Source organism: Agelaius tricolor, unplaced genomic scaffold (genome assembly GCF_023055355.1).
Source record: "Agelaius tricolor isolate 1412-34295 unplaced genomic scaffold, bAgeTri1.0.p SCAF_5, whole genome shotgun sequence".
NCBI classification, from domain to species: Eukaryota; Metazoa; Chordata; class Aves; order Passeriformes; family Icteridae; genus Agelaius; species Agelaius tricolor.
In genome coordinates this window covers 25,745,456-25,767,708 of record NW_027269265.1, presented here as the reverse complement: position 1 = coordinate 25,767,708, position 22,253 = coordinate 25,745,456, and the positions used below count along the sequence as shown (strand labels likewise).

Below are 22,253 nucleotides of genomic sequence, written 5' to 3'. Positions count from 1 at the left end.
TAGTCCAAATTGACATTTAGAAACTTCTAAAAATAATCAGCAGCATCTTCAAGTTTATTTTCCAATCATTAGTTTTCTAAATATCTATGAAGCAAAGCTGACAACAGAAACATTAATCCACAATGAGTTATTAAAAAGACAGTCACAGAATCTTAGGAATGTAAAAATTACTTTCAGTACCTGCAATTAGCACATTTTTTCCTAAGCTTTATAATGTAAAAAGACAAGTCTATGAAATCATTAAATGAACGTAAATTATGTCACCTGTTTGAACTTCCTATGAAAAGATTTAATTTTTACTGTTGTATTTATTTTTCAGAGGTTACTAGTAGAATGCATAGATAAGTAATGCAAGAAAGAGTAAGATGTATGGGAACTGTTGTAGATTCAACAGAATGGGAGGTGAGGCAGAAAAATGTCCAAATTCAATAGGGTCAAGCACTGGATATGAATTTAGTAAAAATAGAACATTTTTAAGCTAAACGGTAATTTTTATTCAAAAAACTTCAGAGACCTTTCATTCTTTTTTAATGCAGATTCTTATGTATGTTCCCCACAGCCATAGAGAAGGCTTATGTTAGATAAACAGTAAAGGGTTTTTTAATGCACATTGTTAAAGTCTGCCTTCTCCAGAGAATTTAATGAAGCTGTTTCTTCACAGCTTTGTTTACAAAATTAACTCTTCCAGATAACATATTCCCAGATCCAAGAAATCTTATGTTAACAAGAGACAGGCCACTGATACCAAAACGGTAATATTTTGATCTTTCTTCATGGAGTCAGTTTTTTCACACATCAGTTCACTTCCTTCCCTGTACTAGAAATGACTTGCCAGTGTAAACATACATTTTACATTTTCTATATAAAAGCCATCTAATTTTCTGAACATACGAGCTGGGATCCAACAAAAGAAAAAGGCTATCTAGAACCAGCCCACTAAAAATTTCTTTATATCCATCTCCGGAGCCACTAGTGCTGGCTTTTGCTACAGTTGGATATTGATCTGAATGGGCAGCAGAAGAAACCTGTTACAAAAAATCCAGGTATTCCACAACTGCTTTCACAGTATCTGGGCAGTCCAAAGACAGTCCAAAGACAACAAAGTGATTAACGTAGGTGATGTCTAGCACACAAACAAACTCAACAACTGAAGACATTTAAATTAATTTTATTTATACCAGGTTTTCAAAATCAGAAATATTTCAAAGAAGTTCAATAGACAGGTGCTACATTGATGATCTTTGATCCACCATTAGTGCCGTGTTTTCACTCTACAATCATTAACTCGCCACCACAAACTAAAGGGGACTTACAGAAGTTTATAAAAAATAGGCAGACATGAAAATTTGGTTTATACTGGAATTGGCATAAGAGAGTAAAGCTTATTATCAAATTGTGGCAATTGCTGTATTCCATCACTTGTTCTGAGGGAATGGTAGAGAAGGAAAAGTCTTCCCCTTGGTGAAACACTTTGGGTTTAACAGAGCATACTCAAATTCTGCTTCATGATGTGACCAGGAGTCATTTTTACAGTCAAGTCCATACAAATTTAAGCTTTGCACTTCTAAAATCGCCACAAGCATAAACCTCACTTGCACACTCTAGTCTTGGATTGGTTTTCCTTTTCAGAGAACTCAAACCCATCTATCTATACCTCTTCCAGGATTTACCAAATCAAACAAAACTGCTGGCTTTGAAATATTATTTTAGAAGAAAAATGCCATTTCTGCACAAGCTACTCTCATTAAAAATTTAACATTTCTTTATCAATAAAAGAACTGAAGCCAAGATATCCAAAAGTCACGTCTACACAGAGATACACAGAAGATACTCAACTTGAGAGGATTTTCCTCCACTTCTCGATCACAATGAGGCCCTCACCATTTTGCATAATGACAGAAAACAACAGCTGACAAACCATTTTGGAACAGATGCCAGCTGTCTCTCATTTGTTTTATAATTCAAACAGTAACAGTTCTGTAGCACTTTATTGGTTTTTGTTTTTTTGTTTTTGTTTTTTTAAAAAGCAAGCCATCTGAATTGGACCTCACATCAGTCAGTCAGTCATTCATTTCAAGAACAAACTGAAGGCAGGCTGATCCTTTTGGATCCAAAACTTTAATTTGGTAGGAATCTTACATAAAGACAGTTTGTGCTTCAATTTCATAGCTAGTTGGACTGAGTGAATATACACCTAAGCTAGTTAAAAAAAAAAAAGAAAAAAAAATAAACCTGTAATATTCAACTAAAAAGCCACAGACATTTTTCCGGACTGCAGCAAAAACAAACAATAAATTTAAACACAATACTCCTTAAAAAAGTTTACTGTCTAAAATGAAAATTCAAATGGTTTATTAAAATTTAACATTTTCCATTTTGGCTTTTTCTAAAGAAACAATTTATGCCTTGTGAAAAATCAGTTAAAAGATAATTTCATTTTACTGTACTGAAGTCAAGTTGAACATAAAGCACAGGTATCTTTACATTAAACTGGGCTTTGCATACAACATGAATGATCAGAAATAGACTATTTTGAGGAATAAAAAGTTGTGGGATTTTTTTTTTTTTCACCTAGACAACATGCATACCATCAGTTATTTTGCAATCTTAAAAGGTACCTGAAAGGAGAGTTTTGTAGAACAAAACCAAGACTCATTAATACACTTAGTAAGTCAGTGGTCATCATGCCTTTTTACTTAAATTCTAGTAAAGTTTAGTCTACATAGAACAGCAAACACAATGAAGTGTGCAAGTCACAGGGATAGCCAGAAGCCTGAAATAAAGTCTTAAAGTTCTACAGGACAAGAGAGCCTAAACACAGTACCACTAGGTTATTTAAACTATTGGGGGGAGGGGGGAAATAGAGAAAGTATTTGGATTATTATCTGCTTCGTTGTTGAAAAAGGGCTATGAACTGAACATAAAGAGCCCGCATTTAAAAGCTCCACAGTTCAACTCTACCAACTTTTTAAAATAAGGTAATGATAAAAGAGCATTCCTTCAGCAGCATGTACAGTTCAGCTGCCAGTGGCTGCCTAATGGCGCTCCTTTATGCATACCAGGAGAATCATGTCCAGTTTTGCCATTTGTGGATAACGATGACAAGATACAAAAGCATGTGTTTGCCATAAATAGCTCTGGCTAACGGAGGGTTGCTCACACAGAGCAGATCAAATTCTCTATAAGGAGAGCATTATTTGGCTCCCAGCCAAAACACGTCCCCTATGCAAGCCTCAGTAGTGGCAAACACTTTCCAGTTCTATTTACATAGAAGCTAACAAGTAGAACAGTTCATTTAGGCTAATTCTTGTACTGGGTCGGTCTAACTCTAACACTCAAGAAACAAAAACTCTTTCCCCACTTCGTACTCTGCACGTAACTGTTATTACACATCACCTTACCCAGAAAGACAGCAAGCTGTAAAAACTCCTGCAAGGTTTTACTCTGGCATGTAGAACTTTAAGAACATTCAGGTACAAAACACACTGCATGGTTAATTACTTTGTATTTTTGAGTTTCTGACACAAGTGTTTCATGGAACTAATGGTCTCCAGCAGTGGTAGCTTCTTTACTTTACGGTAAACTAGGAGCAGGTCCTTTATTGAACGGCCAGAACAGAGCCACAAAGTATTGTAAAGCAGTGCCTAAATCAGTATTAAAAACTTGCATTATTCAATATGAGATTAATGATTGTTTACCTTTACAATACTTTCCACAGAAGTTATTTGAAATATGCTTAAACACTTAAAAACTATATTTTCCAATGAAAACAAGGCAACGTTCTGTAATAAGCCACAAGTTTTATTGCAACGTGGCCAGTTTTTGATCTCAAAGAACAATGTTCCATTTAAGGCTCTTTTTAATACAGAAATTGCCACCATGACTGATGTTTTACAAAACTTTAGTGTTTCAAGACTCATATGGTAAACAGATAACTTCTACTCCTGTTCAGTAGTGTACATTCAATGGAAAACGAAAGGCATCATTAACAGCTACTTCATTTATAAAGATATGCATGTAACAGGAATGAAACTGAGGTACTACAATAATTTGATGACACAGTTACAGCAACTTAATTGGCATTCCTTGGGGAGGGGGCGGGTCAAACATATTACAAAAAAGTGCTTTAAATGCATAGTGTTGTGTGCTGCCATGTCACAAAAATAGGCTTGTCAAGGCAGGTGAGGTGTATGAATGCACAAGAGCCTCATGGAACTGCAATCAAGTGCAACTGTAAGTAATACTGTAGAGAGTCTACCATCCGACCAGTGGACAATACTTTCAAGGCATTCGATTAGCTTACCCTTTGCTGTCTGCTAGACTATTTACATTAACTATCACATTCATTGAACATGTTGCAAGGAATGCCTGCACCGTCAGTTTTGGCCAAGAGGATGACGTGAAAGCATTCCTTGGATCCTACATAAAACTACCAGGATCAAACAGTCTAATGGCAATCACTGGTAGACTGCTTAACAATGACATCTCCTTCAGGGTGGTGGGGAAGGGGCTTATTTTTTGAGGAGGGGAGGGGATGGGGAGACTAATACTATTCCAATTGAACGAGCTGCAGAAATGGAAGCTCCTTAGATCCAGATGGCACTTGTCTGTCTTTTTATAAGGGTTTTCCTTCAAGTGAAACTACCACGTTGCCTCCCAATTTCTCTCCAAGTGTTGAACGGTCCTTAATATCATCCAAACCATTTACTTGCCACTCATGTTTAATACCTGAAAGACAGATGGACAACAATGTACTTGTGAGAACCTCAACATCTAAATGGCACAGTGGTTAACGAGAAAAACATTTTTAGGTCCATACCTGTAAATTTCTTTTTAATGGCATCTTTAGAGCTTGCGTAGATCATCTTGCTTTTTAAAGGTGCACTTTCAGGAGCCCTTTAAAGAAAAAAGCCAACAACAAACAGTTACTAAGTCATCCAGTGGTAGCTCCAGAATATTCAATTTTGACAGCAAGCTTTACTTTCACACACCAGAATATAAATACCAGGTCTTCTTTCTTAGATTCCTTTGTCTCGTATGTGGCATCGTACAAAGCGTATCGGCAATCATTCAAAGGTAGCAACTTCACAAAGGCTGTGTAGGGGTCCTCCACAGTATCACCAATGTCACCAACCAATATCTGCTTTGCCTCCTCTACAATTATTTGTTTTTTGTCATCACTTAAGCAGAAGAGAACAGCTTTCTTTCTTTTTTTAATCTCTTCTGGGGTTGAAGATTTCCTTACTTTCATGTCATTAAAAACCTTTATGACTTCATCATTCACTGTTACTCCAGAAGCCTGTAAAATGAGATCAAAGGAATAATTTAAACAGCAAAAATTAACACTCACCAGAAGACGATGATAGCCCACAGTGCTAGATAAAGAAGTCTGCCTGTCCCCGTAAGAATAAAAATACTAAACTCGACCTGAACACACTATGAATTTAGTAATATTGGTAGGACTGGAGCAGAGGATACAAAGGAGGCGTGAATTCAGTAGTTTCTTGTTGTAGATCTCAGCATTTTCAGCTCAGCAGTTCTGGGTAGCAGTTTCATACAACTAGTCACACAACTGTACTGCTCAAACAGTTTTCCTTTACCTTATCATGCATTTGGCTTATTTGGGGGGGAGGGGAAGAGGGAGTGATGGGGGGGTAGGAACTGAAGACAGGAGAGGAGTTTGTAATTTTCGGTTGGGATAGGAGGGGGTGGAGTTTTGGTGGATAGATTTTTGTTGGCTTTTTTTTTTTCTAGTAGAGCAAACACTACAGCAGCAGCTCACATCCAGCACTGTCATGATTCTCATTTTGTTGCGTGAGGTAAGGCTCTACAAGCAGCAGAAATGCTTTCTGCATTGTGTCAGCTTCAACACCGCGCCTTAAGAACTCCCGAATTTTACTTCATACTGCTGCGGGAGTATTGTTTGACTGCTCTTCGTTCATATAAAAATACCGATTACCACTGTACAGCTCCCCATCAGGCTCGCAAGCCGCTCAAAATAAGAGCCTAAAACAGCAAGGAAACAAAACACCGGCAGGGCAAACGGGCAGCTCCAGGCAAAATGAAAATAATTTAGCAAACCCCGCTGCGAGTGAGCAACCGAGCTCAGCCCATCTGCAGCGCCCTTGCTCTCGGTCCAGCAATTACATCTGCCGAGGCAGCGCTGCCAGCGCAGGCTGCCGGGGAGGGAAGGCAGGTGCTCGCAGGGAGCCGCCGGCTTTGTCCCCGGGGGCAGAGCCGCGGGCCCCTCTCCCAGCTTTGTTCACGGGGCCGGTGGAGCCCCGCCGCCCCGCACCCCCCGTCCCTGCGCGCCGGCACCCCCGCCCTGCCCCAGCGCTCCCCCGCGGCCGCTCCCGGCTGCCCCTCGGGCCCGGGCACCGGGCGGCTCCTCGGGAGGAGTGCGGGACCCCTCTCTCCGCGCCCACCGCCCCTCACCGCCCCGTCGGGCACTCGCATGCCCGGGCGGTGCCGCAGGGAGCGCTGCGCCGCCCGCCCGGCCAGGCCCCAGGCCCCAGGGCCCGGCCCCGGCCCCAGCCCCAGCCCCGCCGCCCGCAGCTGCCCCGCGGCCGCTCCCGCGTCCTCTTCCCCCCGCACCCGGCTAAAATTAGACTAAAATGGCCGCCGGAGGCCGCGGGGCCGCGCCGGGCCGGGCCTGCTCCGCTCAGCCTCGCTCGGCTCCGCCGAGCCGCGCCAGCCGCCCGCACCGCCCTCCCCGCCCGTCCGCGCCGCGCCGCGCCGCCCTTACCATGGCGCCGGGTCCCGGGGCGGCGGCGGCTGCCTGCGGTGCGGGGCTGCTGCACGCAGAGAGCGCTGCGCTGCGCTGGGGGCGAGGCGGGCGGGGACTCGGCCGGGCGGGGACTCGGCCGGGCGGGGGATGAGCCGCAGCGGCCGGGGAGGGCCGGTCACATGGGCCGCGCCGCCACCACGTGCCGCCGCCGGGCCGCGCTGGGCCGGCCCCCGCGGGGAAGGGCCCGCAGGCGGCGGGACCCGCCCGGCCGAGGCAGCGCTGACGCCGGACTGCGGGTGCCTGGCCTGGGCCCCGCAGCCCCGGGCGGCCCCTTCAGCGGGCCCCGGCAGCGGCCGGCTGGCTGCGAGGGGGCGAGGCGGCCCCTCGGCTGGGCCCGGAGCAGCAGCGTCAGGCCGGGGCACGATGGCGGCGCGGCCGCTCGGAGCCAGCCACCCTGCCCGCCCTGCCCGGCGCCGCTCCCCGGGCCGAGGCGCTCTGTGCTGCTCTGAGGGGTTTGCCCCCTGCTCACGGCTCGTGGCCCGGCGCTGCCGGGCTGCCCCAGCAGGCGGCACAGGCGGCATTGTGCCGCTGCCGTGTGCCACGCCGCCCTGTCCCCGCTGGAAGGGGATCTGTGCTGCGGCTGCCCCGGGCTGTGCAGGGAAGGGCCCTGGGCACAAAGGGACCCGGCACAAAGAGTGCTCTTTCTGCCGTCTTGGCAGAGCTGCTCAGACAGTGGGGCGGGACACAGCACGTAGGGCGGAAGGTGCATTAAAAGATGAGAAAATGACTTACAGGAAAACAAGGAAGGACAGCTTTCCCGACAGTGTTTTACTGTTCCATACTGAGCTGGACAGGGCTTCAGGCACAGGGCAACAAACACAGCATTTTATTTCTAGCCCATCCAAGTGGACAAGAGGATTCTCAGTCCTGTGTGACTCTTCACCCTGAACCGGTGTGTTTGAAAACCAAGGAATCCTAAACATTGAGGACCTCAAGGAGCTGTACCTGTGAGCCTCCAGCCTGCGTTGTGACCAGCCAGCTCTCTCTCCCCCAAACACTTGAACTACTACCAGTATGGTGGTAGAAACCGACAAGCCAGTGTTTGTCAGCACGTGTGAATGTGTATTAGATTCCTCTATGTGTTTTAGATACATATATATTCGTATATTCATACTGCATTGTGTGAGGGATGTGTTGACGTTTCTCCCCCCATTCTCCATTACTGTACATTACCTTGTTGATCAGCTGAGACACTATGTTTCCAATATCCTTTTTGAGTTACAGCCGGCCCTCTGGGTATATCCTGCCCTCTGGCTGCAGAATTCAAGACTGATTTGCATAATCAATATACAAAATTTGATTCATCAGCCTTGAAATCACTAATCCGGAGCTGTATTTACCCCTCAGCTCCTTACAGCCACACATTCCAGACTTCCTGCTGCCACTGAGCTCTGTTTGACTCAAGTCTTTTTTTTCCAGATGACTCGGTTACTTTTACTGCCTGTGTAAGTGCCAGCAATGTGGGACTCAGGAAGGAGTACCTTTATTGTATATTTGGCAAGCAGGTGTAGCTGTGCTCATGTGCACTACACCCTCTGGTGCTGCTGACCACGCTTGCTGCCATGGGCTCAGCAAACTTCTAACATGTGCACAGGAGCAGGAATCTGCTGTGTGTGAGTGCCCTAGTCTCATGTCCTGGCTGAGCACCCTCAGTCACCTACATGGTGTTCCAGGTTCCTAAAATGAAAGGTGTGGAGTTACCAGCTCCAGAGTTGTGTGGCTGGATAGGTGCTCCAGGGATGACAACTGCAAAACTGTGCATGACTCACCCTCTGTTTTTAACACCATGGAAACTGAATAATGAATCAGGAGTGCTTGATGCTCTCTTCACCTCACAAGGTGCATACTTGAGGTACCCAGGCACCAAGGGCTGCTGCTTCTGCTGCTGCACATCACTGACTGATACTTGGCAGTCACCAGAGTACAGAAGCAGCACAGGCTGAAGGAGTGTGACTTTACAGAAATCTCTGACACAGAAATGAGTTTGCCAGAATTTGAGAGCATTTCTTAAAGGTGAAAAACAGGTCACAGGTAAACAGAAAGGGGTTTCTCATTTTCAAGGAAATTAATTTTGAACTCCCGGTGACTGCAGTGATCAGAGAAGGAATTTGTGACAGAGCCCACTGGTGAACTTTGGAGGCCAGAGAAATGGCCAGTATCCAGCCAAAAGCAGTAATGACCAAGCAAATCTTACTGCTGAAGCACACTCAGACAAAGCTGGTTCCTCACTTCGGCATCTCACTGCATTGAGAAGCATCGAGTTTCACTACCCCTGTGCCACAAGACCTGCATCCCACCAGGCACCACCGAAATAGCCCAATGATTCAGAGAGCCCAGCAGCAGCAGCAGAAGCAGCAGCACTAAAAGCTTTGTGAATGATACCCTCTGTGGAGCACATGCCTCTGAGGAAGCCCTCCAAGGCTCCCTTTACCCTCTGTGGATGGAAGCAATGACTCACCGTGGAGCAGGAGGCACTCTTTGTTTGGATTCAGCTCCTGGGTGGTCATTAGTGAGAAATTATTATAATCGACTAAGCTGCCTTATGCACTGAAGCTCTTTGGTATCACAGTCCCTTCCTTTAGTGCTCTGTGCATCCTATTTGTTTTTCTGTGGTCCTCGCTGAGCTCAGTGTTACCACTTCAGCTTCATTTCCCATGGAAGCAAGGCCTCTGCTTGGCCTCCTCAGGCATCCCCTCTCTGACTTGGGCTAGTCCTTGTCTCAGCGACTTTTTGACTTGTTAGCTTGTTTGAGTTAAATCTGACACAAGAATAGAGGTCACAAAAGTAATTAAGATCCATAATTAAGTAATTAAATTTTATAAAATAATCTCATAATTCTTTGAGATAGAAGAAAGTGAGGCTATATGTCTACCAGTCCAATTCAGGAACCTGTTGGTTTCTGCTAGGGGCATTGGAGCTGTTACGGTGTAGCCAGATTACCTTCAAGAGGACTGAGCAGAGGGAAAGGAAAAGCAGAGAAATTTGCATAGATGCACACTGAAATGACAGAGAGTCTTAATACCATTCAGTGCAAAAAATCAACCTGTCAAGGAAGAGAAATCCATAGGAAACTGCATCTGATGTGATCTTTTGCTCAGGACACTTCTTTTTCTCCTTTGCTGTCCTGTGTACCTCTGCAAAATACCAAGTTTCCTTCTAACAATTCTGTATTTTCAGTGGGCGTGCAAAGAAAGCCAGACAAAGTCTAACTTTTGGTAATGTAAGAGAGCATTAGAGAAAAGCTGTGAAATGCTAACACTGAGTTTTTCAGTTTTTCTCTTTCCTTACATTGCAGATACATTCCTCAAAAAAAAAACCAAAAAAACCCCCAAAAAACCAAAAACCAACCCCCCCCCCAAAAAAAAACCCCTCACAAACAAACAAAAAACCCAAAAAACCACCCCAAAACAAACAAACAAACAAAAGACCACAAGCAAAAAACCATCAGTAAATATATTTGTCTCTTAAGTTGTGGATCCTGGCACGATTTTGCTGCAAGTTAGGAAGACCTGCAGTGCCTCCCTGTGAGCTAATTCCGAGGCCTGAAGCGAGGGGCAGTGTGCGTGTGCTGGTGTGAGGCACGGATCCGCAGCCAGCCCCATCAGGGCAGCTCCAGACTCCACTATCCCTTTCCCACGGGTCACTTGTGCAGGTTTAAGCGGCCTCGTCCAGCGGAGCGGTCCCCGAATCCCCCTCGGGCGCCTCGAGCTCCCAGCGCACCGGGCAGGGCAGCGGCTCCTGCCGGGGGCCGGTCACGCCCGGGGGCTCTGCCCGCGGCGGGGCGGGCGCGCCGAGCCCCTTGCGTCACCCTCACCGGGAGCCGCGGCCGCCCGTGCCAGGACATTCCCGGGCTGAGTCACGGCCCGGCTGCTCCCGCCGCCGCCGCCTCGCAGCCCCGGCCTGCCAGCTGCTGCCCCGGGGCTGGGAGCGCTGCCCGCCTTGCCGCCGCCTTGCCCGGGGCTCCCGGAGCCTTTGCCGCCGCCCCGCTGGCTGCGGCGCGGGGATGCGCCGGGAGGGGCGGCGAGCGCGGTCCCCGGGCGGCGATGCCGGCCTGAGCGCTGCGATGCCTCACTTGGGTTAAGCAGCCTCATCCCCTGCCAGGTGGGGAAGGCCCTTTCCAGCCCGTGCAGGGATGCGGCCGAGGAAAAGCTCCTTTTTCCCCTCCTCGCTTGTAAAGCTCGTCAGCCGTCCGCGTTCCCTGGACGAGCTGACCTGATGCCGTATGCCGGAAGGGCAGGCAGGAGGAGGCAGCAGGGAGCGGCACCAGCGTCAGCCCAGCAAGGATGCTTGAGGAGCAGCAGCCACATGTTTTTCGGGGCAGGGTGGAATTCCCCCTCTCACACGTGTCACTGAATCACAACGCCGGGCAGCCACGGGCCTGTCAATGGACAGCAAGAGAGAGATTTAATTAAAATGTTATGTCTTGTAATGACGTCGTGTTAAGGATGGTATTTAAACACAGCAAAAAAAGGAAATAAAAATTCGTCTTGTGAGAGAAACATGAAAAATAATGGCAGAACAGAACAAAAAATTCCTCTACAGTTTAAAATACAGGGAAACTTCGCTCAGCCTTATTAATAAAAACAGAAGACAAAAATTAGCACATATTCGACTTTTACAAGGGTTTACACATTTGTAGCACTAGAAGAAATTGCTACTGTTTATCCTGCTAGCCTTTGTAATTCCCTATGCCCTACAAAATGTGTCTCCAACTGCTGCAGTGCCCTTTTGCTACGCACATGCATAAACAGCACTCAGCAATTTTTACAGTTTCCCCATGTCTTACAAAATGAGCGATAGTCCATATGCTGGCAGTCTCCAAGTTTCTATCCTCAAGCTTAGAAAGTCAAATTCTGGTGCCTCTTATGCTAGGATTTTAGTAGACTTACCACAGCACAGAAGCAGAAGTCTTTGTTTCTTTTTGAAATCAGAAGAGAGATAAAAGTGTGGTTTCTTTCCTTACTCTGTATTGTGGCTCAACAGTTGGTTCCTTGCTCACAATATTATATTAATTATATTCTATTACATATTATATTATATTTAGTATCTAAATATAATAGATCTCACACAAAGAAGGAGTAAGGACAGCAGTAGTGTTACTGAAGTTCACATCTACAATTCTCTTAGCAGTGAGTTCATCTTGTTTATGTTTCTGAAAACCTGTTGAGCCACAGAGCAGTGACTCCTCTCAGCAGACAAGCATGACAGCTGGAAAGGGTCATTTCTTGAACAGCCTCAGCCTGGTTTGCAGGACAGCTGCCAAAAGTTAGGAAACAGCCAGCCATCTCAGCAGATGGCACAGTTTAAACTGGTGCACCTCCAGGAAAAAGTGGCAATGGTTTCCAAAAGCTCTTTTCCTTTAGGATAGGTGCGTGCAGACCTTTGAGTTGCTGGGGCTGGCTAGCACGTAACGTGTATAATGATTCAATTTTGTTATGTTCTTTTTTACAGGAGAGCCCCCCCCTGAGACAGGGCTCCTGGTAGGACAAGGAATCCTTGTTTTTCTGTGCTGGACAAGTGCAAAGCACTACTGTATACAGATTGTACAGATCTTTCAGGCATTAATCCCAAGTCTTCCAGGCTTGGCCTGATTCTGCTACTAACCTTCATTGCTCTGTGCCTCTTTTCCTGCTGGGGTTCTGTCATCACGTTGGAATAAAGTCCTTGGAAAATGGACTGTTTCTAATCATGATCAGCACTTCTATGGTATTGCAGGTCTGATTTAAGGAGACATCTTTTAAATACAAAAAAGAATCACTAGTAAAGGATCAAATACTCTCCAGGAGATAGATAAAGCCATGAGTAAAGTGTGAACATGGCAGAGATTAATTCAAATGGCCTGTTTTGATTGGAAGTTTTAAAGGTCAGACAAAAAGGAGGACAGACATTCTGTTTGATGAAGGTTGACCTCAAGGGTTGGTTCTAAGAAACCTCTTAAAAGCAACAACTATGGAACCAAAAGATGCACCGTCTAAACCTATTCAAGCATTTCAAAGCCCCCTCACAAGATACAGTGCTTAAAAAGTTGATAGTGCCTTTTAAAAACCACAAAGTTTTTCTTTTTCAGACAGCAATCTAAAAATAGAACTTTAGCTCAGCCTAACATGCTAAATACATGAGTTGAGATCACTTTCTGGTGGTTGAGGATGGGCTTTAGGATGACTGAGGCCCAGGAATATTTATAACCATTGCTGGATCGTGGGGCCTGTCGGTCAGTGCAGAAGTGTCCTCTGGTGACAGCAGCATTCACAAGCTGTGCCAGGACTGCAGAGCCCAGCATGTGACTGATGGTGGGATCTGCACAGGAATGCTCATGAAAAGCAACTATGAAGCCCCACGCTGCCCAGTGTCAAATGCAGAACTGCCATCCAAACCCCAAACATTTTAACATCCTGGCTCCCATTTCTGCCATTCTGAACACAGAATTCACAGCGGATGAGCCACAGCACTGCCTGTCTCTTCAAAGTCCTTTCCTCTCCAAGCTAATTTTATCTGTAGAGTGCTCGAAAGAGAAAAATTGGAAAGCACGTAGATTATAATACACATTCTTATAGGACTGTTACCCTAGGAACTATCAATATAAATCCTAAATATATTGGTAAGACAAGACTATCAAATTGGCAAAGCTGGACTGTGTGCTATCCTTCTAACCTTGTAACAGGGAAATTCTGGGACAAGCATGCCATTTTCAGTCCCTCCACATGGCATGGTTAAACCGGGCAGCACAAGCACCAGAATAACCCCAGACCACGATGCTGTGACACATTTTGTGTTATTCAAATAAAGACCCTTTCTTTCATGGTTCTTTGAAATCAATCTAAGGAAAGAGATGAACAACAGCAGAGAAGACAGAAGTGAAAGCTGATCTTCCATGGCCATCGGCCAGCGTTTTGGAGAGTATGCTGTCATGTAACATCCTTGTAGGAAACTTGGCCCAATCAAACATTTCTCTCATCAAAAGCGAGTGACCTGAACAGCTGGATAAACGTTGTGAGCAAGCAGGGAGGCTCAGGCAGAATGCTGGAGCTTTGCTGCCTTCTCCCCCCTCTGGCAAAGGCTGCAGGACATGGTGTGGGCTGAGCACCTCCAGCCTGGCCGGCTGCTGCGTACCCAGAGCCGCTCACAGGGCAGACGCTGATACAGCCCTGTCTTTGCAGACCCAGGAACACTTTTTTTCCTTCTTTCACCCCTAAAAAAATTTAAAGGTTGAGTTGCACCGTAAAAATATATATTTAAAATAAATTCAGCAGTTTTCCAGGAAAGAAGCACTACAAACCCAGGAACTGATATATTATGATAAAGAAACAAACCTAAAGTTTGTCTCAGTGCACTTTTTGGAAAACGCATGCAATCTGTGGCTTTCTGCCCCAAGAACGTTTCAGGTGTAGCTTGTATTGATGTGCATTTTATTGCAGTCCAAAAAATGCCTTCCAATACCTGAAGGGAGCTTACAAGAAAGCTAGAGGCTCTTTTTACAAGGGCATGGAGTGACAAGGGAGAATGGCTTCCTGCTACCAGAGAGTGGGTTTAGATTATGTAAGAGGAGGAAATTCTTCACTGTGAGGTTGGTGAGGCACTGGGACAGGTTGTCCAGAAAAGTTGTGGCAGTGTTCAAGGCCATATTGGATGGGTCTGTGAGCAACCTGGTCAAATAGAAGGTGTCCCTGCCTATGGCAGCAGGGTTGGAACAAGATGATTTTTTTGAGGTCCCTTCTAACCCAAGCCATTCTCTAAGTTCTAGGATTCATGAATGTTAACCATTGTTTTAATAGTCAGTGACTTAGAGCAGTTAAAAATCCCAAACTTTGCCTAAGTATATACAAATACATCCACAAATACACAAACGTGTTTTAGGGATGGAGCTACATCAGCATCCCTATTGGGAAACAAGGTAATCAGTTTACTTACCTGCCTTTATAATTCTGATTTGCAGCACAAATTATTTTACCTTTTGCATCAGTCTTCATCCAGATATCATCTTCAAACCTGAGTGCCCTGAAATGGGAAGTGTTCTTATTGGTGATAATTGGAGATGAAGAGTTTTTACACAGGCCTGATACTGGACATATACTCAATTGAGCACTTCAAAGGCAAGCTTTTAATTGCACTGCCTAAGGAAGCACCAAATTAAGGGAAGTGGGTAGCTGATGAAGGGCAGGAGGAAGAATGCATCACTTGGTAGTAGGCTGAGAAATCTCAGAATATGCCCTTGCAGCAGGCTGGGTAAAGCACCAGGAGCAGCCCTGCAGAACTAGACTATGTCACTGTTGGGAAGATCAAGGCACTTGAGGAGTGCAAGGGAAAGATCTCTCAGAGTTACAGCCAAATGCTGTACAAGAAACTTCCTGCAGTTGTCTGGACACTGGCAACTTCTTTAGAGTGAGAAGGCTTTTTGAGGGCAGAAATAGTCCTTGCTAGCCTCAAGAAGTGTTATCTAGAATCACTGTGATCAGTTACAACAGGGATCCCCAATAGGTAACGTGACCTGTGTTAGATGTTATTTATTGAATACAAACAGATAAAACTTGGAAGAGAAAGATCACTGCAGGGTAAGGGTTAACTCAGTGGTTACATCAATGATTCATAAACCACAAATGTAATCTCCTAAATCCTAAAGCACCAGATTACCAGTGCAGCACAAACATGGTGCTGGGTAGGACTCTGGCACAGTCTGCTGTCCCCAGAGACCTGCTCCCTGCACATGTCCATGGAAGGCTCTTCACTTCTGCACTGTGACAGATGCAGGGACAGCTGGTTCTGGGGCAGCTGGTGACTGCAGTGGGGCTGTTCAGGGTCTGCCTCCCTGGAGCTATATATGTACATTCAAACTGGCTCTCAGCTGCTACGTACTGGTTTCTAATGCCCCTATTTGCTAAGATTATGCTAAGATAATATTTTTTTTTATTGTTAATACTAGTTTAAGTGCTCTGTGCTAAGTCCTTAAAACCTCACCCTCCACAAGAGGCATCCAGTAGTGGGTGCTGGGGCACTGGCCCCAACTCATACCCCTCACAAAGAAGAGTGCTAGCTCACATCTATCATGGGCTGCCACACCAAAGCAACACAAGCTTTCCAGCATTGTTACAGACTTCCAGAAATCAGACTTCCAGCAGGTGAATCTGACACTGGATATGCCAGTCAAGGTCATCACCTGCCTCCTAATACAGGTGAAGGGACTTGATACAAGTCCTAGCTACGCTGATGTTGACACTTAACAGCCAGTATCAGCTTGACTGCAACCACCACAGAAGGCTACAGCCAGCATTTGAAATGGCCTTCACCTTGTGACCTCATCCTGCTTGGGTAGGAAGGGCTGCTTCTAGTACCAGCAGTCACTGTGGGGACTGGTCTTCTGCAGCTTTGGTAGCCTGTGGTGGCTAGAAGGTGAGCAAGATTTCTTTGAGGAAATTCTGGTGTTCTCTGGACAAGAGAATCCTTTGGATTCTTTGGGCTCTCAAAAACTATTCCAAGAGAATAGTTTTTGAGAGCCCAAAGGGACTGGTCCCACGGCTACTGAAGAGTCATGTACAAAAAAACATCAGAAGAAAGTGCCTAGGGTAGTTACTCAGCTCTGAAATGAATGGAAGGGGCAGAATTTGCACAGCAGGAAAAGCAGCTGGTGTTGCAGTATCCGGATACATGCCAGGGCTAAGATCTATGGAAGCTACCAAGAAGGGCAAGACTTTCACTGTTGCATCTTGTTAAAATGCTTAGAGCACAGATGCTACACTTGATGCTACACTTACACTCAACTAAGCCTACTGCCTCTTTTCTACAGCCTCATCAGTCTGAATCCAAAATGAAGCTGTTCACCCTCTCCATTTTGACACCTTTGTGAAAAACTTGCCTGAAGCCCTGACAAATACTGTACAGATCTTACTCTGATGGTAACATCAGGTGGGATGGCTGATCATGGTAACACACTTTCAGGGGGAAAGGATGGATGAGGAGCATGAATATTTCATGAATATTCATGAATATTTCCCTCCCTAAGACAAGGAGGGAGACAGAAGTAACCCCCCTTTTCCCAAAGGCCATAAAAAAAAATGTCCTGACACAGCTAAGAAAAAGCATCACTGAAGTCTGAAAAAGCATCAAAGAAAGTACCAGATCGGGCAGTCTGCTCTGAGGACTTGGTTCATGCCTCACAAACACCACCAAAGCCAAGGACAGTCAGAGCTGAACTGCACATATGGCAGACAGGAGTATTTTGAGCACAGCTGTTCAAAGCAGAATAGCACCTCCTGTATTTCACCTTCAGTGTATGTAAGTGAGGCCTCAGGCTTGCAAACTTAAAGGGAAATCAGTAACTTTGCTGAGCACAAGCATACAAACACCATTGTCAAGCAGAGATTTGGGTTGGACTGTTCCCACTTGCTCTATCCAAACCCAAAATTATAGCTGCATTGTTAAGGGGATGCTATTGAAGGAAATAACCCTGGAAAAAGAGTGTTAGGAATGAACAGCTGGGAGTAGGTTTGGAACAGAAATTATTTAACTTACATCTGCCACAGACAGACTTACTCAGCTCACTGTGCCCCTCCTCAAAATGTATTCACACTCAAGTCAATGGGGATTATTCATGTGAACAAGAATGAGCACAACTGTTTGTGCAACCTACTAGTCAGGACTTTGACAGCCTCACAGGACTGGACAGATGCAGGGGTACCAAGTACAGCTTACTTACCCTGCAACCAAATCATCTGCTGCTCATATTCCTTGCAGAATTTAGCATTCTTTACTGGGAGCATTTCTTTTGTGGGAACAAAAAATGTCTCTTAAATATAGACAGAGATATCAGCTCTGAACTGAGAGCTTTCTGTGGAAAGCTCCCACAGAAACTCAGAAGTATTAGCAGACATTTCTAAACAACATCCCTCCCCCTTCTCATTCTTATAATTTTTAAAAATTATTTTTAAAAATCACCAACCCACAACTGCAACACTTTGAACTGATCAGTCTCCTGTCCACCACCACCCATTCCCTGAACTCAAGAGAATGCCCATTCTCACACCTCTAAGGCAAGGTAAGCACTACAGCAGCCAAAGCAAGCCCACAATTACATAGCAAGTAGTTGTTAGGAGCATATTCAGGCTTTAACCCTTTAACACAAGCTGCATAAACACAGGGGGAAAGATGCTCCAGCAGCAGCAAGCCTCATGTTTGTTTTTCCTACAGCTCCTTCCTATCCCCAGGCTTCCACTCCATAGTTTTTTCTCGGATTATGGCATATCTCCAAGAGGACAGGACTGATTTAAACCTATTAACTCAAACTGAGCTTAATAAATTTACATTAATAAATATTGAAAATAAAACTATCAAGCATACTAAGGATACTTTAAAGAAGCTGCTGGTCAACTGAACAAAGCTGTGAGTTTTACACAGTAGAGATGCAAATTAAAGATCCATACAACTTACCCAACTCACGTTACTCCAGACAAACTGATGGACACTTGCATACCTCAGAGACCAGCTAGCACAGTGGCTGCAGCTGCCCAGAGTGCTGGCTGGGGTACTCATACTGGAACCACATTCTGCTGTGTTGCCTCCAGAAAACTGTCCTCAGAAATTAATGGAAAGGTGGTGCAGCAGTACAACTCAAGAGGAAGTCCAAACTCAACATACTTTGAAAAAATGTGTCATTTTATTTGTACACTTCCAAAGCTGAATGTAGAAATTTAAGAGTACAGTCCTGCAAATTTACTCATTGCTAGAAGAACTGCCAGGGACACAAGAAAGTATTTATTGATTGATCATCAAGTCAGAGGGGAAAAACAAACAAACAAACAAAACCCCACCCTCCAAAATTTAAAAAGTTATGGGACTTTTTTTTTTTTGCCCCAAGTACAAATTTTATAAATACAAAACAAATTCACAAATTACTTTGAATGCTAAATAAATATCTACTTAATAAACTCAGACCGAATACCTCCAGCCAGCACTGGTACAGTACTTGAAAAGATATGCAGTTGTACTCATTAGTGTTGAGAAGATATGCTCAAACAAGTTTTAACAACACACACAGTTTCTTCAACTGTGCTACAGCAGAAGATTTTCTCTGAGTTGATAAAGCCCTCAATACCACAGCTCCTACAAAATCTAGAGGATGAAACAACGTTATTTTGTGCAGGAAAAAACAAAGTACTTCTGGAAGATATCTGGACACATGAATGTATTAAAAATGTACAAAACCTCTGTAAACCAGTACTGTATCCAGTACATCTATCAAAATTATTAGACACTGAATAAAACTGTAGCAAAGGTAATCTTTCCTACATTCTCCTGAGTGCTTAATATTATATTGAGAATATAGTGCAGGCCACACTTCAAGGTGGTTAAACAGTTGTTATTGCTTTAAATAGACATGACGACTGGGTAATTTAACAATCCATTTTAATGAATGTAATAAATTCCCTCAAGAACTCCTTTGGAAGGCAGAGGTTAGATTCGAGATTTCTTCGCCGCGGGAGCGGTGTGGTCCACGTTACCAGATGTGATGGGAAGTCCAAGCTTTTGAGCCTGAATGTGGAAGAAAGCTTGAAGTCTAGTTCCAGCTTTTGCTTCACTTGTGTTACGAGGGTTGTATTCAAAGCAGTTCGAAAACATCAGCTCAATATCTTCAATGAATTCAGCTAGGGAATAAAATAAGTTAATTTAGCATGTTTCAAGTCATCAGCAGTCTGACAAACAGTATGGCACCAATAAATCAGTACAGTGATCCTATGCAGAGCCACAACACAAAAACGTCTTTACGTGTATCGAGTTTCTGTCCTTGTATCGGTGCTGCTCCATGTCAACATTCTTCAGTTTCTCTGATTATCAATACAGGAAATACAAATCAGAGACAGGAACAACAGTACCTTTTCTAATTATTCCATCAGTGTCACTCTTTGATATTAAAGGCTTGAGAACTACCAGAAGTTTCATAGCTGTCCATTTCTTATCTATCCATCATGTATGTTAGTAGGAAAGGAACTATGTTCAACAGATTTTATTTTAAAAAAGTATTAGTAATTGCTCTTTTAAAAAACCTAAAACACCACAAAACCCCAAAGCAAACACAATTTCAGCTTTCTAATCATCCAACACAGTTCTATTTTAGGACAAGGATTTAAAGTGAGAGAACATGGTACAATATACCCCTTTCAATAAATAATACTTACATGCTAACTTATATTCACATTTATTCACTTTTTCACGGATTATATTTAAGGCAATAGGTTTTTTGATTATATCATAGTAGTCTGGTACCTAAAAGAAAAAATTCAAACAAAAAGATTAATGGACAAACAAAGGGAAGCTTAAATTCTGCCTATGTAAAACATTAAAACAAATAATGTATCAGCAAAAGGCATTCATAATTTGCTTTTGAATAAACAGAGGAGTCTTACACAACTACCTCCATTCCCTGAACTGAATACCAGTTTTCAGGCACTGGTTTTTTTTTTCTATCATTCAAGTAGCAGATTACAACAAACATTAGCCAGCAATTCAATAAATAAATCTACTCCTAAAGGCCCTGTGAACAACTACAAGAAAATTGCATGAGCAGATAAGCATTGTGCTGTTCCAGCTATTCCCATCTGTCCAGTACAAAAATTATTTCCAATATTTTAAATTTTTTTATTTTTCCTGCAATCTATTACAATGTTAAAAGCTCTTTAATCATGAGTAACAATCATTTTGACTCCACCACTATTCATTCAAAATTCAGAGATTCCATTCACTTGTGTTGAAGAGCAGGAAGCAGGAGACTACGCAAGTGCTATGGGATCAAGAGTCAGGGGAGGAAAAGGACTGCCTAACCCTTAAGTGTACTGATCATTTGGATCCAGTTTTGAATTCCAGTAAGCACCAATTCTAGGGTGCCAGTCTCACAAAGTGGGGTGGGGGAAGCAAAAGAAAAAGGTATCAGATCCAAACATGCCTTCCCCTCCTCCAAGGAAAGGTACCCACATGCACTACCATGTATGTTTTAAAACCAAGGTTTTGGTTATGGCCTGCAATTTTACTCTAGATCAACTGCAACCTGCAAACAAACCTAAAGGAAGAATCAGTAAAGAAACAGAATTAAACTGAAATATTTTTCATTCCTTTTCCTTTAGGAGTGCTGTTTATGTAATTACTAAAAAGAAAAGTATTTTTCTCTTTCTGGCTTGCTGTGCACTGCCCATTCAATGTATCCTTTATATTGTCTTAAAGGCAGCTAAAAGTTTAAACCAAAATATCTATCATGATGAAGAAAATCTGGGTCTGGTATGGATTTCTCCTTCCAACTATATAGAGACTATCCCTTAATGGTGGATTCAGGCAAACCAGAATGCACTGAATTCTAGCAGTTTAGTTTCAGCACCAAAACTAAGTTGAATTCTCCATCTTTCTTTGCATTCACCAGATTCTTGCCCTTCCCAACATAATTCCAATACTCTATTATTAGGCAGTCACTATTCTCCATTTCATTCAAAATTCCTCTCCTCCTCTGTTTACTTTGTTCATTCACATTTGTACATCATTCTCTTTGTCCAGATAGATTACCCCTCCAACTATTTGTGACTCTGAATTCAGCATTTCAGGTCTTTATTAAACAGCTATCATTGCTAGTTTTAGCAGAGCCTCAAACACCAAACTCTGGGTTTTTTAAAACCAAAGCATTTCACATTTTAAAATGCCCAGTGAAAAGTTTATGTAAAATTTTGCCAATACCACATCAATTGTGGAAGTTATTTCTGACACCAAATATCTGAGCTGAAATGCAAGAGTTCTCCTGAATCCCATTGCTTGGCTCTATCCTGCAGTTTGCACCATGGTGTATATTCCCCAGGTTTACCAGCAGCAAGCAGGGCTCTCAGCCATTACTGCTGCCTCTAGAGTTGTGTCAGTTACCTGGATTTTGGAAACCAGTTTCATGAAAGGCCAGCTGTCATCATGCCGCACCAGCTCCACTATCAGCTGTTCAAAAGCTGAGAGTTCATGGACTCCGCCCTGACGTCCTGAACTTCTCCTGCTCAATACTGGAGGAGATGATTCTGGAAAAAAAACCAACCCAACATCCCCCAGATAAAGATTAAAAGCCTGACAAATAAAATAAAATTTTTTAAAAAATTAATAAAAAGCTGAAACACCATTATTTTGGGGTACTAAAACTGTAGTTTAAAAGCACAAGGCATGTAGTTTGACCTAAAGTAGTAACTATAGTCCAGTCTTGTCATTTACTACTAAAATGTCTCTCTTGCCATACAGAATGCTAAGTACCAGGCCTTAGCTGGGTGCCTCCTCCATTGCATTAATTTTGGACGTGATTTTTTTCACTGATTTCAATCTTAAAACAATTTGTTAAACACTTGAAGAAAAGCCCTGTTAGAGAAAAACAAGAATAAGCTGCCTGCTCCTAACTTTTACTTTCACAAAAACCTCTATTCAGATTGGTTTTATCTGCTTTCAAGAGTAGTCAGCAGGGTAGTTAAAG

General features: G+C 43.8%; 2 protein-coding genes across 5 annotated transcripts in view; both read right to left on the bottom strand.

The window, feature by feature from the left end:
* Positions 1-1,152: 1,152 nt before the first annotated feature.
* On the bottom strand, positions 1,153-6,874 carry CFL2 (cofilin 2). Of its 2 annotated transcripts, none has more exons than XM_071426908.1 (4): positions 6,746-6,874; positions 4,992-5,299; positions 4,820-4,896; positions 1,153-4,728 (listed from the first exon to the last, which is right to left on the bottom strand). In XM_071426908.1, exons 1-4 carry the CDS (start codon positions 6,746-6,748, stop codon positions 4,616-4,618), a joined length of 501 nt encoding a protein of 166 aa, XP_071283009.1. In that variant the 5' UTR covers positions 6,749-6,874; the 3' UTR covers positions 1,153-4,615. The 2 variants fall into 2 exon arrangements, with proteins under 2 accessions (XP_071283009.1, XP_071283010.1); XM_071426909.1 differs by lacking the exon at positions 6,746-6,874 and adding an exon at positions 6,595-6,717.
* Positions 6,875-18,409: 11,535 nt separating this feature from the next.
* BAZ1A (bromodomain adjacent to zinc finger domain 1A) overlaps positions 18,410-22,253 on the bottom strand; it is a 65,351-nt gene continuing 61,507 nt past the window's right edge. For all 3 annotated transcript variants that reach the window (XM_071426905.1, XM_071426904.1, XM_071426906.1), the window contains 3 exons: positions 21,671-21,813; positions 19,951-20,038; positions 18,410-19,419 (listed from right to left, as the gene is read on the bottom strand). In XM_071426905.1, coding sequence (XP_071283006.1) covers positions 19,229-19,419; positions 19,951-20,038; positions 21,671-21,813 — 422 coding nt within the window. In that variant the 3' untranslated portion in view covers positions 18,410-19,228. The remainder of the gene's footprint in view (positions 19,420-19,950; positions 20,039-21,670; positions 21,814-22,253) is intronic.